General features: G+C 35.1%; 3 protein-coding genes across 8 annotated transcripts in view; 1 reads left to right on the top strand and 2 right to left on the bottom strand.

Annotated features, from left to right (window-relative positions):
• Window positions 1-15,010, bottom strand: part of LOC106072725 (cholecystokinin receptor type A-like) — a 156,898-nt gene extending 141,888 nt beyond the window's left edge. For 2 of the 6 annotated variants that reach the window (XM_056011912.1, XM_056011908.1), the window contains exons 1-3: window positions 14,639-15,010; window positions 14,168-14,299; window positions 3,841-3,871 (exon numbers count right to left, since the gene is read on the bottom strand). The gene's annotated coding sequence lies outside the window, so the exon portion shown is untranslated. The remainder of the gene's footprint in view (window positions 1-3,840; window positions 3,872-14,167; window positions 14,300-14,638) is intronic. The other 4 variants (XM_056011910.1, XM_056011909.1, XM_056011911.1 and 1 more) reach the window with 4 other exon arrangements.
• LOC129923187 (uncharacterized) lies at window positions 4,916-5,329 on the top strand. The gene has a single exon (XM_056013115.1). It carries the CDS (start codon window positions 4,916-4,918, stop codon window positions 5,327-5,329), a length of 414 nt encoding a protein of 137 aa, XP_055869090.1.
• LOC129923186 (sporozoite surface protein 2-like) lies at window positions 5,351-7,656 on the bottom strand. The gene is made up of 2 exons (XM_056013114.1): window positions 6,816-7,656; window positions 5,351-5,394 (listed from the first exon to the last, which is right to left on the bottom strand). Exons 1-2 carry the CDS (start codon window positions 7,654-7,656, stop codon window positions 5,351-5,353), a joined length of 885 nt encoding a protein of 294 aa, XP_055869089.1.
• Window positions 15,011-18,789: the final 3,779 nt, after the last annotated feature.

Genomic DNA, 18,789 nt, shown 5'->3' with positions numbered 1-18,789 from the left:
GACAGACGTGGACGGCGAAAAGAGAACTTAAATCGACTACCGGCGGACAACGGTTATGTCTGCGCTGGATGTGACAAAATAAGTAGTTCGCGGCTGGGACTGTGTAGGCAAGTGAAATGCTGCACTCCTCATTCATCTCTGACAATCAAAGCGTCAAATACAATGAACTATCTGATATAAACATGGCACATGCAACTTTTGAGTGAATCTGGTGTGGACGTATATTTAGTTTCTGTAAAAACTGTAAAACAAATTTCCTTATGGATAATAAAGATTATTATTAGTATTATTGTTATTATTATTATCATTAAGGCAAGCCTTATCATTATTAATTCCTCAATGTCTGATAGGCAAGGCTGACAGGGACAATTCTATTGAGACATTGTTAAATGTGAAGACGATTCTAAAACTCAATTGTATTCTCATTATATATTTAATACTTAATTTGCGTACATAGAACATACTAGACCACATATGTGTATGGCGTAACAACTCTACAACTAGTTTAAATTCTCGACAATGAAATCTAGATGGCACAAACTATAGATTATTAACTTCAACATGATCCTTTTGTTAGAGTGTGTTATAGCCAACACAACATTCAAAGACCTCTAGGCTGGTGTACTGTGTTCCAAATAATATTCATAGAGCATATATAGTTAGAAATAAGAAGTTGTTTATGTATTTTACCTAAGAGATAGAGAGAGAGAGAGAGAAATGAAAATATTAAGAAAATGATGGATAAACAAATAGAGAATATAAAACAGTAAAAAAAAAAAAAAAGGTTGTAACCGAGTAGAGGTGCCTGAGTAACACGACCACTCTGACATATTGCACCGGTCTATCATTACAAATACCAAGCCGAATGTCCATAAGGCAGAACGCGTCATCACTGACCGATGCTAGCCACCGACAAACTCATGTCTGGGCTATGAATGGACAGGAAAGGATTAACCAGATTTAGCGATGTCGTGAGGGACATGTTGAACAGAAAACTATAAAAATAAAGAGACTGTAATACAGGAAGAGCAGACGAGACAGTCAGTCATTCAGTTATGGCTGAATTCATTTGTTTACGGACAATCACTTTAACATTATTTTTATATATAACCTACGGTCATAGTCATACAGGTACGATAGTCTAAATGTAATAAACAGTTGGTAAGAAATTTAGTACTTCCTTAAAAGCAGATTATATATAATCTGTGTGCAACATTTCATGCATATCCGATCAGCGGTTTCTAGAGATCTCTTGATAGATAAGTGACTGTATGGTGTTTGGCATATATATATATATATATATAATTAAAAAAATAATTATTGTGTGCTTAGAGACGAACTAGTGACCTTTAGATCAAAAGTGTGATGCTCTACCAACTGAGCTTACCAGGTATTTCGATACTAGAGAAAATTAAGCAAAAAAAACTATAAAAACTAAAGTTTAGATCTAGATTAATAGACCTCATTTTTACTATGAGATTTTGTTAAAATTTTAGTTATAGATCTATAATACATGATTATGTATGATTACATTTTTATTTTAAATTACAAACGTCCCTTTTAACAGAAGATAGTCGTGTAACAAAATAGAACTTTAGAGACTTCTTGTCTAGGTCAAAATGTGTAGAATTAAAATTAGACCAATAAGCTGGAGCGAACAGGAAGTGTTAGCTTTATATCATGTCGTGTTTCAAAAAATGTAGGCTATATTGTGTTGAAAATGCGAATAAAGAATGGTATTTGGTAAGTTTAATCTCTGCAGTTACGATCCTGAAAGGTGCTTAGTTTGTTCTAGCCATACGGAAAATAGTAAATTGTCGGATTGTTTCGTGTACGGAAAGTTGCAGAATTAGTGATGTCAGTACGTAAATCAATCAACTAGGGGCCTTAATATCTATCTATCTATCTATCGCTGAGATTGTATCTAGGACTCTTGTGGAAAGGAAGGCAGAAAGAGTCTATGTTTACGTGTGTAGGTATGGTGGGGCGTTTCAATTCAATTACGAGGCGCAGGATGAAGAAAAAGGGAGGTGGTGTTCCAGAAAGAGAAGGGGAGAAAAAGTAGGGGAAAGAGAAAGAGAGCGGAGAGTGAGAAAGAGAAGGAGAGTGAGAAGGAGAGTGAGAAAGACAGAGAAGAGTTCTAATTGAATATAATAGATACTAGAAATCACGGGCTAAAAAATACGTTTAAAGGTATAGCTAAAATATTGGATGTTAATTGGAAGTGAAAAAACAAAATGAAACAAACAAACAAATCAAGGGACATAATCAAGTATGTATTGCTGGTATTCTTATATAATAGCATACATTTCTTTTTGTGTATGTATTTGTGAATGTCCTATTGAACGATACACAATTTGTAGAGTGTGTGTATATTTTTAAAATAAATATTTGTATCATTCTATACTTATGCATATTTTAAAAACATTTTATTTTCTATGATAAATTACGAGTTAAATATATATATAATACTAGTCGACCCACGGCGTAGCATACGCCGCTATTTTGCAGTGCCGGCCTTACGCCACTGCAACGTTTGCGACCGCAGTGGGACCGCACTTTCATAGGTCCCGCGCTTATTCTAGGTGTAAATTATTAAATTAAATCATTTTATAACTTATAACAGATTTCCTCCTGATTTACCAGGAGTTCATGGAAATCTCCTAAAATTGCAAAATATACTCAAAGTCCTGAAATATCCGGAAATTATTAAAATCTTTTGAAAACTCAAACAAATCTCCCAAAATATATAGACGAAAATTGTCATTTTGGAGTGTCATTCAATATGGAAAATGCCAATCCTACGCGCCATAAAAAAAGGTCAAAATTCTCGAAGATAGATTGAAACATTTGGTAATTCCTGCTATTGAGCGTGATCTATGTAGGAAACAGAATTTGGATGATATACTTGTATGACTTCGCTACACGCAAGGCTCATAAAGTAGTTCTGTACCTAGTGAAGAATGAATAAAATGCAAGCACGAATTTATTTTCTAATACAAACTCTAAATTTTCACTTATTATCCGTATCCCTACCCAAACTTGGCCCAGTTAAATCCATTTCGCATAGGGCCCCACAATGGTTCAGTCCAGCCTAGCTATTTAGTGACGGGTGAATACAGAGTTGATTACTTGTTCCCCCCCCCCTTTTTTTTTAAATGGAGTAACTCTAGTCCGTTGATGTGATAAAAAGGGATTTTAAATCAGTGATCATTGATACTGACCATTGGGAAGACATAGCCTTAGACCGCACTAGTTGGAGAGAGACGGTGACCAAGAAAGCTATAGACAGCGAGAAGACATGGGCCTCGATTCTTGAAGAAAAGTGTGCCACAAGGAAAATGGCCAGCTCCTCTTCCACCAAAGCGAAAGCACTATATGTGGACGGGAGTGTCTCAAAAATAGGGCTCCACAGCCATATGATAAAGTGTTCGAGATGAACTATAGTCATTTCACGACTGAAGGAGGCCAATGAATGAACTCTAGTCCGACTTGCAAAAATAAAAGAGTGATCTTTCCTTTACTTCTTGGTCACAATGGTTAAGTCCGACCCTGCTTTTTAGTGATGTGTGAATAATACTTGTTCTCCAACCCCTTTTCTTTTTTTTTTTTGCCCTTAAGTTACGTGGGGTACCTCTAGTCTGACTTGCAGAAATAAAAGAGCGATCTTTCCTTTACTTCTTGGTGTCCAAACTGAGCCATGTAGAGATTTGTATATATAGATATGGACATGTAAAAACATATACATGTATTTAAGTAACATATGTTATGCATATAAATATAAATGAAATGTATGTATATATATGTATGTTTATATATATGTTCAAACAGTTGTCTTACCTTCCTTTAAGTGGAAATCATTTCTGTATATCTGTTAGAGAAGTAAAAGTAATATATACAGCCATTTAAATTTAATGAGGTTTAAAGTAACATTTTGATGAATTGTTGTGACTGATCGAATTGTTTGTGAAATAGGTCTTGCTATTTGTTGAAAATTGATTTAATGTTTCAATTTCGATGACTCGAATTCTAGGACAAATTCTTTAGTTAGGTGAAAAATCATACAAAAATTGAACACACACTCTTAGCGCATGGGGAAACCTGACTCCAATAATAAATTCACACAAGTAGTTAACTTACGAATTTACTAACTGTTAATATAAGTCTCTCTCCTTTTTAATATACGCTTTTAAATATACAAATCTCCAATGGAAATAAACTTCATTTTTAATTAACTCTATTTTATTCTCAGTTTCACAGTTTAAAAACTCGAAGCCAATGTATGAGAGAACTTCCTGTTTACACTTCTCTTTGGACCTTGTGCGTACATGACAGCGACTTTGTGTCACAATGAATAGTGAACATTCTATTTTAAGATGATTATATCTAGTGGATTCTATAATGCACAGAGAATAATTATTTAATTTAAGCAAACTACAGTCACCAAATTCTATGAGCGAAACCAAAGGGAGTTTTTGAATTATAAAAAACAAACAGCAGCTGGTTTTGACGATAACGCTTCCCATTTCGATAAAAAAATCTAAAGCAAACTACAATCATTAAATTCCATGCTCGTAGCCAACAGGGTTTTGAGGTTACTCCCCCACCCCCCTCCTTACATTTTCTACCAGTCTTCCTTAATGAAGAGCAGATTTGATTTTTGACCTACAATTTTTTTTAAGTAGAAGAGACGCAAAATAAAGGACTTTAGATATCTAGGAATATGCATTTTTTAAAGTTTTAAATACCGGAAATAATACTTGGCGCCTGGGTGGGGTGCTTGTTGTCTTTCTATTAACTAAAATAAGAGCCAATAATAGGGTTAAAAAAAAAGAGTTTTTCGAATGCCCAATTCTTGTAACCCACACAACATTGATTTTTGCATTGGTCAACCAAACCTAGATATCTCATAGAGATGGTAGTACAACTTGTGATCAACCAAATTCCTAGATATCTCATAGAGATGGTTGTTCAAGTTGTGATCAACCAAATTCCTAGATATCTCATAGAGAAGGTAGTACAACTTGTGATCAACCAAATTCCTAGATATCTCATAGAGATGGTAGTACAACTTGTGATCAACCAAATTCCTAAATATCTCATAGAGATGGTAGTACAACTTGTGATCAACCAAATTCCTAGATATCTCATAGAGATGGTAGTACAACTTGTGATCAACCAAATTCCTAGATATCTCATAGAGATGGTAGTACAACTTATCAACCAAATTCCTAGATATCTCATAGAGATGGTAGTACAACTTGTGATCAACCAAATTCCTAAATATCTCATAGAGATAATATCTAAATTGTGTGTAATACCTAACTGAAACTTTTAAAAGGTAATAAATTCAGACAGCTAGTTGTGAAGGCATGTCAACATTGAACATGACACCTGAAAAGCAAGGTAGGTACACAGGTATGTAGATCCAAGGTAGGTAAACAGTTATATGTACACAATAGGTTCACAAGTATGTACAATTAGAATCACTTGACTTAGTTGCACTCCTGTATATAAGAGAATCTTGGGTCCTCTGAAAATACTGATCGAGATGCACAAAATAGAAAAAAAAACGTTACAAAGACAGTTCGTGTTGAGACACGAACTCAAAATCGTCCCCTAAGTGGTCCACTCAGGCAGGTAAAAAGCCATGTTTCAATATTTTCAGAAAGAACATCAGAATGAAATTCTATCAAAGACAAAATGACAAAGAATGGAGAAAGAAGGTTTGCGGATCTTGAGTGTTGCCTCAGCGGTCCACAGACCAAAGAATAGGTGGAGGTGAATGTGAAGTTAGATGTGAACCTGTCCTAACTAATGTCTTATAATGAATATATAATTGCTTTAATTGTTTTGTAAAGGAACAATCTCATATTCCTCAAGAAAAAAAAACATTTCCGTAAAAAAAAAACCACCTTTAATTCCGTGTGCTACTGCGAGAGTTTACCACTGCTGTTCACGCGATAATATGAAATACTTATTAATTGTTGTTTTGAATTATGTCTAACTTATATGTATACTAAATAGATTTTTTTCTCTTAAAAAAAAAAGTAAACATTTTTTTTGTGTGTAAATGTAGTTGTTAGTATATAAAAGAACTTACTTTTACAAATGTAAAAAAAAAAATTTGACAAAAAATCTAAAACCGTTTGCATAAATATGATACAAATATGGTCTTTTGTGGTCTCTCATATTAAAGAGCCTCCCGTGTCTGTTACTATTAGTAGTGTATGGTTGTAAAAGTGGTGTATTGTTATGAAAAAAAAGCTTGCATAAGTGATTTAAAAAATTAGATTTTTCGCTTTTAGAAAAGAAAAAAGTAGCCGTTGCATCAGAACTTTGAATGGTCTAAAATATCATGATGTCGGATTTTCAATATCTTTTCTAGTTTACGAGATCTAAACGGGACGGACAGACATTCCACACAAAAAAATAAAAGTGTCTTTTCCCCTTTCTGGGGCCATTAAAAACAATCACACATTTTGTTTTTCCGAGGACTATGTTGCTTTTCATTTTCTGCTTTCGTTATTTCTAATTTGAAATGACCAATTGTAACCTCTCTATCATTGTATAGATATTCCATTATGTCTTCAGAACTGCCCAGAAGTACATCGTTAATTGACATCTCTCTAGTGCACATACAAAACTGGTAGGATCAACTGAAATTAATTGAACATCTATACGTCACACGAGACCCGAGAAGAGAGAAGGAAATCAATTTGGGACACGCCATGCTGACAAATACACACTTCTATTTAAGTTATTACAGACATCAAGCGAGACCATGTGTTGTTGTTTTTGTGTGTTATTAATACAAGAAATGAAAAATATGTAATATAGATATTGTTGGTTGTCGCGATGTTGATGTGGGTTGTTGGGAGGTTGATGTGGGTTGTTGGGAGGTTGATGTGGCTTGTTGGAGTGTTGATGTGGGTTGTTGGGAGGTTGATGTCGGTTGTTGGGAGGTTGATGTGGGTTGTTGGGAGGTTGATGTGGGTTGTTGGGAGGTTGATGTGGGTTGTTGGGAGGTTGATGTGGGTTGTTGGGAGGTTGATGTCGGTTATTGGGATGTCTATGTGGGTTGTTGGGATGTTGATGTGGGTTGTTCGGATGTTCATGTGGGTTGTTGGAATGTTGATGTGGGTTGTTGGGAGGTTGATGTGGGTTGTTGGGAGGTTGATGTGGGTTGTTGGGATGTTGATGTGGGTTGTTCGGATGTTGATGTGGGTTGTTGGGATGTTGATGTGGGTTGTTGGGATGTTGATGTGGGTTGTTGGGATGTTGATGTGGGTTGTTGGGATGTTGATGTGGGTTGTTCGGATGTTCATGTGGGTTGTTGGAATGTTGATGTGGGTTGTTGGGAGGTTGATGTGGGTTGTTGGGAGGTTGATGTGGGTTGTTGGGATGTTGATGTGGGTTGTTGGGATGTCTATGTGGGTTGTTGGGATGTTGATGTGGGTTGTTGGGAGGTTGATGTGGGTTGTTGGGAGGTTGATGTTGGTTGTTGGGATGTTGATGTGGGTTGTTGGAATGTTGATGTGGGTTGTTGGCAGGTTGATGTGGGTTGTTGGGAGGTTGATGTCGGTTATTTGGATGTTGATGTGGCTTGAAGGGATGTTGATGTGTGTCGTTCTCCTTGAACGGGTTTGTGGGCATTACATTGTTCTCTACCCCTCCCCCCTTTCATTTTGTATTATTGTTTCCCTTTATTTACTGTTAAATGAATTCCTTTCATCTTATTGTTTTTCATTATTTGTATTGAAAACCTTTTGTGGTTCTCTGTGCCAGCCTGATTGATCGCTCAAGGCACGATGTCATGCTCTGTTTAACGGATTTGTATTATTCAAAGCACTTGGTCTACTGTGATCTGCAACAACACCTACTACTGCTATTGTCAACTACATACTAATTGGCAAGTACCCGTCTCAATTAGATTTAGTCATAGAGTTTCGCGAAAGATCACTAGATCCTAAAATAACACTTATGTTCGCGATTGGAGGAGTGTATCTATAGATAAAAAAAATAGACCGGCTAAACCCTGTGCTACTAGATCTAAATATGACGACTAAACCCTGGACTTCAAGATCTAAATAACCCGGCTAAACCCTGGACTTCAAGATCTAAATAACCCGGCTAAGCCCTGGGATCCTAGATCTACAATTGAATTTAATTCTCAGCTTTCCGTATTTGCATCATTCAAGAACATCCTTACCTTAACGTCCTCTTATTACCAGGCGATATCATTACCGCCTTCATTGCTACCCTTCTCGAGGCCTCAATAACTAGCAGGCGCTCTCTCAGAGGCGGAAGCCTGTTAGCGTGAATACAAGTGTTAGGCTCCAACTTGAGAAGTTCCCAACAGTACAACCATAAACCACTTGAGGAGATCGTACAGTGTACGCAGCGCATCGCACCTCAGATCCGGCCCACTCGCTTATAAGCGACCTCATTATCCTAAACTGTGACCGCCACAAAACTAAGTAAGGGTCGCCAATCCAGCTGCATAGTACTTATGACGATCCCCTTTGTGGAACGACTTGGCAGACTTTTTGGACCGGGTCACCTTTTTTTTTTCTATTATAAACGTTAGAGCCATTGGATCATTGGCCAACGGAACATAGAAAGTGTTATTTGTGTATAGTATCTATTGCTACAAACAGATGACTGCCATATGTTTCAATGATATTTTCCATCACGTAACATAGCCTAGTAACAAATTCTTGATTTATCTAAAGACAAGGAAAACTCAGCGCCATAAAGAAATTACTTTTTTCAGAATTGTAACTGAATGTCAGACAAAAGATAAGCTTTCAGCCAATCTCCATTAGCCTGATCTAAGATTATGTAGAGCTCTCTAGTTATTTCTTTGGGGATCAAGTCAAAGTCAAAGTAGATTTGTTTGAAACACTATCAGGCCAATAAGCATGTTTACAGTGACATTAAAGTTACACGTTATAGAGAAAGTTTTCTCTAAATTACTTGTAAGAATGTAAATGAAATTTTGTTTTGGGAACGATATTTTTAGTATTATGTGTGTATATGTGTGTGTCTGTGTGTGTGTTTGAGTGAAAAAAACTATTTAGATGGCCTCATTCAGTAGCGAACATACAGTGGATCATCTCATGAGATGAAAGCCAGTATGTTAGGCCTATCTCTGGTAGACACCCAGATCGGTGTTGCTCACACAGCAATCCCTCCTCCTCACCACGGAACTGATGTATCCAATGGAACGGCAAGTGTCGATACAGTTTTCAGATGAATGTCGTTGTATATTATGTCAGGCAGTAGCACAATGTTCTGAGAAACTGTCGTAAAGTTACCAGCTGCTGATTTTGTCCTGAGTTGACTTCCGAAGCCTTCCCAGTTTTGGTTTAGCAGCAAGGCAGCAGATATTTTAAATGATATTTAAGATTTCCTTCTAGATTAGATTCTACATGGATAGCTAGCCTAGGCTAACACGGCGCTCATGCCCGAATTATACTGGTTTAAGTGCCAGATTGACAGATGATAGAGGAATAAAGACGCTCTGGGTAACACTCATAAGGGGCTCTTGTGGGTCAATTTTAATCAGCCTACATTAACAGTTACTATAAAGAGACATTTTTACGAGAATAACTACATAGGAAAGTACACAGATAGATAGATAGATAGATAGATAGATAGATAGATAGATAGATAGATAGATAGATAGATAGATAGATAGATAGATAGATAGATAGATAGATAGATAGATAGATAGATAGATAATTTTTATCCTTCGCTGCCCCTCTCTTGACAGGTTGAGAAACACTGGCCTACTCCATTTTTTTCTTTGTTTTTGTCTTGCATTGCACATGTTATCTAATGTTTACAGATGGATAACTTCATAGTATTTATTTTCCTGCAACTGTTGCCACAAAAGGAGACTGCGTTCAAATCCAGCCCATGGCCTGTGCGAACACCTTTAATGATCTGAGCACAAAGGTAACGTTCATCTGCAAACAGAACAGATGGCGCGCAAATCTTACTCTCATGTCAACTCTTCTTAAGTACCATTAGTGACATTCGACTAATCTTTCAGCATGGCACCAGCAGACTATAATTACTCGGGGGAGGGGGATAACCCCCACCTGGCAAAATGAGCATTTTTGAAGCTTTGTTCTATTCTAAAGGTATTAAGATGAATGTGTGGGCAAGTAACTTGAACAAAATCTCGTTGTCTATGACATAGTTAACAGAAGAACAAAACTTTGTGTTCATGAAATATTAGCATTTGAAATGTAAACAATACACATCCGATGGATTGATCTCTCGTTCTCTCTGGCACTCTCTTTCACTCAATCTTTCTCTCACACCTCAGTCTCTCTATCTCTATGTATTACTCTGTCAACTCTTTATCATTTTGTCAAATCTCTGTCTATCACTCTATCAGGTATTGAAAGTATATATTTTTTAAACTAGATATATCGTTCGATTTTTATAAGTTGTTTACATTTATGTATTAGTGTTAGAGCTTAAATATTCTATTTGCTAGTCGACCCACAGCGTAGCATACACCGCTATTTAGGCCACTGCAACCTAGCTACAGCAGTGGGCTCGCTTTTTCATAGGACCCGCGCTAATTCTAGGTGTAAATTATAAAATTGAACCATTTTATAACCTATTAACAGATTTCCCACGGCCTCCTGATTTGCCAGGAGCTCCTGGAAATGTATAAACATGTTGTGAAATCAAGCCGTTGCCAGTGGACGCAGATGTTCGACACAGTATACAATCATGTGATTAAATGTTATCCCTTTGTTTGTAAGTGATTGGTATAGAATATAGATCTATTTTGTTTGGGTATTACATGATTAAAAACCTTTTAACAAAAAATCCAAAAGATTAACTGTTAAATACGGATAGAAAGATAAATGCTTTACAAAAAACAACAAATGGCATCATGACATTTAATGTACAAACACGTCCAGCAAAACATCGATTTCTTTAGGCGTATGTCGTGTGCTTATGTTTTCGAGATGTGTGTGAGCGAATTTGTGTTTCTATGAAGTAGAAATGTTTAAGAGATGTTTAAGAGATGTTTAAATCTATGTCCCTCTCTCTCAATTCTTAGATGCACACAAACGCATTCTCCTCACGCCTACGTCTAATCATCCGATTAAAAAGCAGGTCAAATTAAAGAAATATAGTAAGTATGGGCCGACACTGACAATTGAGTTAGATGTAGAGTAAGTATAATATTTAAGATTACCTCCATGCCTAGAGAAACCTCCTGCAGTAGAACTTATCGGTCCGAAGAAAACGACAACAGAACCATGGTTAAACTGAGAGGAAATTCGCGCAGTTAACAGATAGAATTGATTTGACGAAAACATATTACAATGTTTAATTTATAAGAACATTTTGAATAATGCTTTTACTTGATAAATATTCTTAGATGAATTTATAGGCACTAACTTCATTGAAAATACAACTAATTTTTTGTTGTTTAAAAAAACAGGACAGGAATTGCGCCCCATAGGTTGAGAAAAGCTAATCAAGATAAGTGGAGTTTTAGTGTCGTCCCCCCCCCCCCCAATGCTTTCGAAAGAATATATTTAAACAAGACGTTCATATTAAGGTAATTAGTTTTGTTCACTATGTCTGTTTGAAACTTTGCTTTTGTTACAGAACTAGGATTCGCATGCAAAGATCTGGGAAAAAATTGAGAGAAAGAAGGGACAATGAAGTAGAGCTATACAACAATCAAACAAGAATCAAACCTAAAGTGAAGTTATCCAATGAAATCTTTATACAGTCAACCCTAAAGTGAAGTTATCCTATGAAATCTTTATACAGTCAACCCTTAAGTGAAGTTATCCAATGAAATCTTTATACAGTCAACCCTTAAGTGAAGTTATCCAATGAAATCTTTATACAGTCAACCCTTAAGTGAAGTTATCCAATGAAATCTTTATACAGTCAACCCTAAAGTAAAGTTATCCAATGAAATCTTTATACAGTCAACCCTTAAGTGAAGTTATCCAATGAAATCTTTATACAGTCAACCCTTAAGTGAAGTTATCCAATGAAATCTTTATACAGTCAACCCTTTAGTGAAGTTATCCAATGAAATCTTTATACAGTCAACCCTAAAGTGAAGTTATCCTATGAAATCTTTATACAGTCAACCCTTAAGTGAAGTTGTTCTAAAAAAATTTTATACAGTCAACCCTTAAATGAAGTTGTCCTAGAAAATTTTTATACAGTCAAACCTAAAATAATGATATTCTGGAAAAATTTTATACAGTCAAACCTAAAGTAAAGATATTCTGGAAATATTGTATACAGTGAAACCTAAGGTGAAGCTATCCTGTACAAGCTTTATATTGTCAAGCTTAAAGCGAAATGTTTCTATCCATCGGATAGCCGACCAAGTTGAGTGGACTCCAGCACGTGCTGACTGCCGAAATGAACAACTCTTAGTATACACGCGGACATTCGAACAAGTTTCTCTTCGTAAGCCACGTGCAATAACATTCGGTCAGCACGACCAATCAATACAGAACTATAAAAGTTGGTATTAAAAACGCTCTAGCCGACTCATTCAAAGTCATGAATGGACAACCATCTTGTTGTAGCCAGAGTTGACAAAATGATATCGTACGACAAAGACAAACACAATCAGCAGCTCCACGTCATAGGGAGATTAACAATAAGAAATAAATCCCAACATTGAAATGTAGATAAGAATACTTGATAGAACACATAAAACGTAACATATAACACATAACATATAATACATAATATATAACGGCTAACCTAACAGTCTCGAGGTCTATTTCATTTCAAATGTATTCTCAAAATGATGTTTCATGTTTGAACATTGCTTTTTAATTTCTAACACAGGAAATTTATTTTAATGGAGGGGGATATAAATAATTCGAATGTAGATTGTGTTTTGTAGGTGTTGTGTGTAGTGTGTGTGTGTGTGTGTGTGTGTGTGTGTGTGTAGCTTGTGCTACATTCAATTTTGGACTTTCTTTTGTGTTTATTTATTTATGGATGCATTTCTTCCTAGGACTGTGTTTGATTCTTTATGAATTTTTAAATTATTTTGTTTTTGATTGGACAGGTTTAGTATTCGATTCTAGTTTATTTGTCTCAATCTTTAAAACTTCTTTAGATGGGATGTTTTTACAATTCCGAACTTGTGATGAAACGTTGACCAAAACGATGGATCTAGATCTAGAGTCTCTGAATGAGATATGGGCCATTCACTAACCCCCTTGACCCGTAGTTCAGCCATCATATAGATGATCATTTAATGATTAATCCCATCCGTTAGAGCAGGCCTATAACAGTCATTTCATTAAATACTAATGAATGTAAACAATGTAATAATTATAGTCACAACGTCATTGGACCAAACATAACCATTACTTTAACAATCCTTTGGCCCCGCACATGTCTATTGATAGGGAGAATGTGTTATGATTGTGGTTACTGATACTTTGTACGTCACAGCCTCTGTGATAGTCGTGATGACAAATAGTGAAACCTTTAACTGTACTGCTGACAAAATAAAAGATGAAAAATGGGTGGAACTTTCAATAAAAGGGTGACATCTACATTTCTTTGAAAACACAAACTCTCAATGAAATCTTGTTCCCTTCAAATTTTGCTGTTGAAAACATTCCATAAAAACCTTTTTATATTTCTTTATTTAATCGTGAAGTTAAAGAGAAAAAAAATTAAAATGTAATCTTGTTCCCTAAATGTTTACTTTGAGTTCTTTGAAACACTTTTCAGGAATCTGAATTGGGCATCACATTTTTTTACTTCCTGTATCTCGGACGTTAAGATTATATATGAATTGTTGAAACTGAAGAATGTAACTCTAGAAATAGCTAGCTGTGTACGTGGTACGGATATGTATTTTAAAAACAAATAATAATTGATATCTCTCCTCATAGTACTGCAAAGTCAAACATTTAAGCTCTGTCGATTGTTGCAAAAAAAAAGTTATTTAGTAGTTTGTATATTTGTTTATCTATAATGTTGCATTTTCCTTGAATCTACTCTTTGTTTGATAAATAATAGATCTATTGAATAGATATTTGGAAAGCGACTATATTGAAATAAATTAGTCATGATTATCATATCTTTATCATTAACACAAATATCTTAATAAGAGTAAAACACTTACATGATATTACTGAATTATCCAGAGTTTGTATAATGTTTGGAAATTGAGTTTGGAAACACTGGACTAGTATTTAAATCCAAATCCAAGTCAGAGTTAAAATGTGTATATTCATACGTTTAAATCGAGAACTGTCTTGAAATAGAAAGAAAAATAATTAGCTATCTATCTATCTATCTATCTATCTATCTATCTATCTATCTATCTATCTATCTATCTATCTATCTATCTATCTATCTATCTATCTATCTATCTATCTATCTATCTATCTATCTATCTATCTGTCTGTCTGTCTGTCTCTTTATCTCTCTCTCTCTCTCTATCTATCTATCTCTATCTATCTATCTATCTATCTATCTATCTATCTATCTATCTATCTATCTATCTATCTATCTATCTATCTATCTATCTATCTATCTATCTATCTATCTATCTATCTATCTATCTATCTATCTATCTGAATGTTTGTCTGACTTTTTTCTGCCTGTATGCCTTTCCGTCTTTTCTAATGCTTCTTGACTTAATAAGTCAACATTCGTGAATTCATAGAAATTCTCCAGAGCTTGAATCGGTCAAACACTAAAACCCTTATATTCACCGTATGAAGGCCGTCTTTTATTATCTGTTCATCAGATCGCCTCTACACCGGACCAATATATTAGTCAAACACTCCAATGAGGAGAGAACATAAAGCCCTCAATTAATGAAGATATGAAGTTGTGAACGATCAGCTCAACCTAGTAGACTGCTCACCAGAATAGCAACAATAGCGGCCATCCTGCCCCTTAGCGCGTGAACAGAGAGGCGAGGACCGCAGCGGTGACGAGAGAATTGAGAATTAACTCCCTTGCCCGTTTTCTTCTATTTTTAATCTATCGGCTTGTCGTATTAACGGGAAACAACTCGACGTTTCCTTACTTGGGTTACTCTTAGACATCGAGAGAGAGAGAGAGTGAGAGAGTGTGTGAGAGAGAGAGTGAGAGAGAGAGAGTGAGAGAGAGAGTGAGAGAAAGAGAGAGAGTGAGAGAGAACAAGAGAGGTGGAAAAGATTGAAAGAGCAGTAAGAAAGAGATATAAAAATAAACGTATGAAAAGAGAGAGAAGTGACAATCACTTGGACAATATCGAAGGGAATGGAAAGAAAGAGCGAAGAGAAAGGAGATGAGGAATAAAGAGACATACAAAAGATAAAGAAGTGATAAAGAAAAAAAGTGATAAACAGACAGAGAACGAGTGTAAGGAAAGCATGAGAGAGACAAGAAAGTCGTAGCTGACTTCTAACAATCATTTGTCCAGTAACCACGAAAATGGTCTACGAAATTTCAAACCCCTAATATAAAAAATATGCATTGTTTCTATAAAAAAAAAGTTCCCCTATAGGGCAGATGATATACAGGTCATCTATTTTTGTGGCCCACGGTTAACGAGGATGTCATGTAGCCATCACAACGACCAACCGACTTTACTTTTCCACCAATAATGTCAGGTATCCATTAGAGCCCAAAAGATCTCGAAATTAAAAATCTTCTTCACAAGGATTCCAACCCGGGACCCATTTTGGAAGTCAAGCGCTTTACCGCTCAGCCACTGCGCTTCTATGCATCCAATTAAATAAAAGAAACTCGTAGCTTAAGTGTAAGTATTTTAGGGGAAAATGTGACTGGCAAGGTGGAAGAACATGGTATCAGGGACAGAATATATATAGATACAATTCCATGCCAAGCAACAGTAAGCCTTCTTAAGATGAAAAAGCTTCATAACTAAATGATTATTGACAACTGATTTGTACGTTCTTGAAGACTTGAAATTAATTTTCAAATTCCATATTTCAAGTCTTGTACTTTTCAGCTATTTCGCTACGAAATGTTTCAACACATGAAAACGACAAAACCTGTTTGTATGAAGCGCTCTGGAGGGCCGCATGTGGCACGAGAGGCGTAATTCACCCATCCATATGACATCAATCAGGAGAGAGTATAATATGTCGATACATGCAATACAAACTTATTAGAAACAGTTGTCTGTTTAGAAAGAGAGAACAGAAACAGTTGTCTGTTTAGAAAGAGAGAACAGAAAAAATTGTCTAATTAGAAAGAGAGAACAGAAACATTTCTAATTAGAAAGAGAGAACAGAAACAATGGTCTAATTAGAAAGAGAGAACAGAAACAATGGTCTAATTAGAAAGAGAGAACAGAAACAATGGTCTAATTAGAAAGAGAGAACAGAAACAATGGTCTAATTAGAAAGAGAGAACAGAAACAATGGTCTAATTAGAAAGAGAGAACAGAAACAATGGTCTAATTAGAAAGAGAGAACAAAAACAATGGTCTAATTAGAAAGAGAGAACAGAAACAATGGTCTAATTAGAAAGAGAGAACAGAAACAATGGTCTAATTAGAAAGAGAGAACAGAAACATTTGAGACGTTAAAATGAAATGAAAAACATGAAACATAAAAAAAAAAGTTGTTTTTTAAAAGACAATGACCGATGACTATGTTCTTCATAACTAAAGAATGATAGATCAAAAAGAAGCATTTAATAAACAGCCCCTAGTCCGACAAAAAATCATAGTTATACTCTTGCATAAGTATTCCAGAATATATAACATTCTAGTTTGATACAGACTTACAAACATAAAAAAAAAGTGCCTACACTGAAATCTATATAGGGCAGTGCGCAACATGGTTCTGAACGTTGAGTTCATATGAACGGGAATTTCCACTAAAGTGTTCAAGATTTGTCTGCAGACCAAATTTAATTCTAAGATGATTATATTTCAAAAAAAATAATAATGGTTAAACCAGATTTTTTTTCCGGGTGTCCATTAGCTAGTAATTGTTTTTATCAAAGATAAACATGAACTGTGAAGGAAAATCGTTTGAGCCGTTTTCGAGATTCGTGTCCAGGTTCTTCATGAGTCCTGATTTCTGCTCCCATGATGAATTTGCAAGCTTATAAGAGGAATTGTAATAACAACACAATAAACGACAAGAAATAATAAACAATGAAATAACGCGTCATTGTTTAAAACAAAACATTTTGAAGTTGTTTATGACATTGTGTAAAAGATTGTATTAACTTTGTCAAATTGTTAAAATATCGATTTATCGGCAAAACCTGGTGAAAATTGGACACGGCATTCAATGTCAATGTTTCTGTCAAGTTAGATGTGTTACGTGTTTACAACCTACAGTGTCAGGTCTAGATATGACTCCTGAGAACAATCTAGAAACTAGACAGCGCAACAATTATTTTGATGGACAGTCATTTTGTAAGATATTTTTGGCTCATTGGTCATATCCTGGACATCTCCCAAAAGTTGTTCCAATATTCTTGTCAGTAAACACAGCGACACTGATGTTGAAACTGTTTCATCACCTCGGCAACAATCAAAGTATAAATGCCAAAGTATAAATACTCTTGTCCCAATAAGTTTATAAATACTATAGATGTTTGTGTACATTATTTATCAAACTTTTAATACATGTACAAGAAATTTTTTCAAAATGTTTCCATCCATCAAAGCTGGTAAACAAAACTTCATGCTAAATTTAGTGTTAGCATTACATGTTGTCCATTGAAGCTAGATATAGTGTCAGCATAACTTTATCATAAAAAAATAGAAACATTTTCTTCAATTGTTTTTGCTTTAAAAAAACCCACAAGAAACTTCTCTCTTGAGGTTGAAATCTAAAGCCCAGACAGAGTGGAACATTTCCTTCAACTCTAAATGAGAAGTGAACGTACAATGACTCTCTACGGAGCTGTTAGCAAAAGTAACGGACTCAAAAGAAGAACATATATATTTATATATATATATCATAGAGAGATTAACATTTCAAGAATCAGCTGGTTCTATTAACTTCAAGGCTACTTCCTACACTTTGTATTGACAGATTGTTAGAAAACATTCATTCATAAGGTCACTGAAATGTATTTGATTTAGTAGAAAAACAAATTCAAAGACATCCCTGAAGACAAAATGTTCTTTGTGTAAAAACAAAAACATCTCATATTTAAAAAAAACAAAAACAATTGTATCCATTGAAAACTGAATGACATTATATTATAAAGTAGAATGTGAGGTGTATGTATCTATGTATGTATGTATGTTACTTAAAGACATCAAAACCGCTTGACCAATCTTGATAAAACTAGGCAGGAATGTTCCTTGGGTACTAACTTAGACCGTAGTGTATGTATTGTAGCCCTAAAACAAACTTAAGACCCTCAAAAAAAAATAAAGTTGTCCGACTCTATTACAGCTATAGTATTTTATGGATCTAGGCCATGTCTACAATGTTGACACGAGAAAAGATCGAAAGGTTTTAGACCTAGATCTAATTTTAAGAAATACACTTTTCGCAGATAGTTTTTTACTTTGACACATGAAAATACAAAAGAAGATCCATTGATTTCATTATGTAATAAAATTAACCTTCAATTTTGTGTTTCAAAAGCATTTTTTACATAAATTCGTTCCTGATATCTGTGACTACAGATTTCCTGGCGAACATTCTTTCATTAGACAATACCGTAATGAATCGCGTACTAAAAATTAATTCGTTTAATTGTTTACTTTATAATCCCATCCCTAGATCTAAAACTCTAATTCAACTCTAA

This window comes from Biomphalaria glabrata, chromosome 15 (assembly GCF_947242115.1).
Source record: "Biomphalaria glabrata chromosome 15, xgBioGlab47.1, whole genome shotgun sequence".
NCBI lineage: Eukaryota > Metazoa > Mollusca > Gastropoda > Planorbidae > Biomphalaria > Biomphalaria glabrata.
The sequence above is the reverse complement of the archived record's forward strand: the minus strand, read 5'-3'. Positions and strand labels throughout refer to the sequence as shown.

Bases quoted from the DNA above. Each gene is read 5' to 3' on its own strand.
- LOC129923187 (XM_056013115.1), top strand. From the start codon at position 4,916: ATGGTAGTACAACTTGTGATCAACCAAATTCCTAGATATCTCATAGAG.
- LOC129923186 (XM_056013114.1), bottom strand. From the start codon at position 7,656: ATGCCCACAAACCCGTTCAAGGAGAACGACACACATCAACATCCCTTC. The intron at 5,395-6,815 runs GTATTAATAACA...CTTGCTTTTCAG, and splicing joins TTACATATTTTTCATTTCTT to GTGTCATGTTCAATGTTGAC.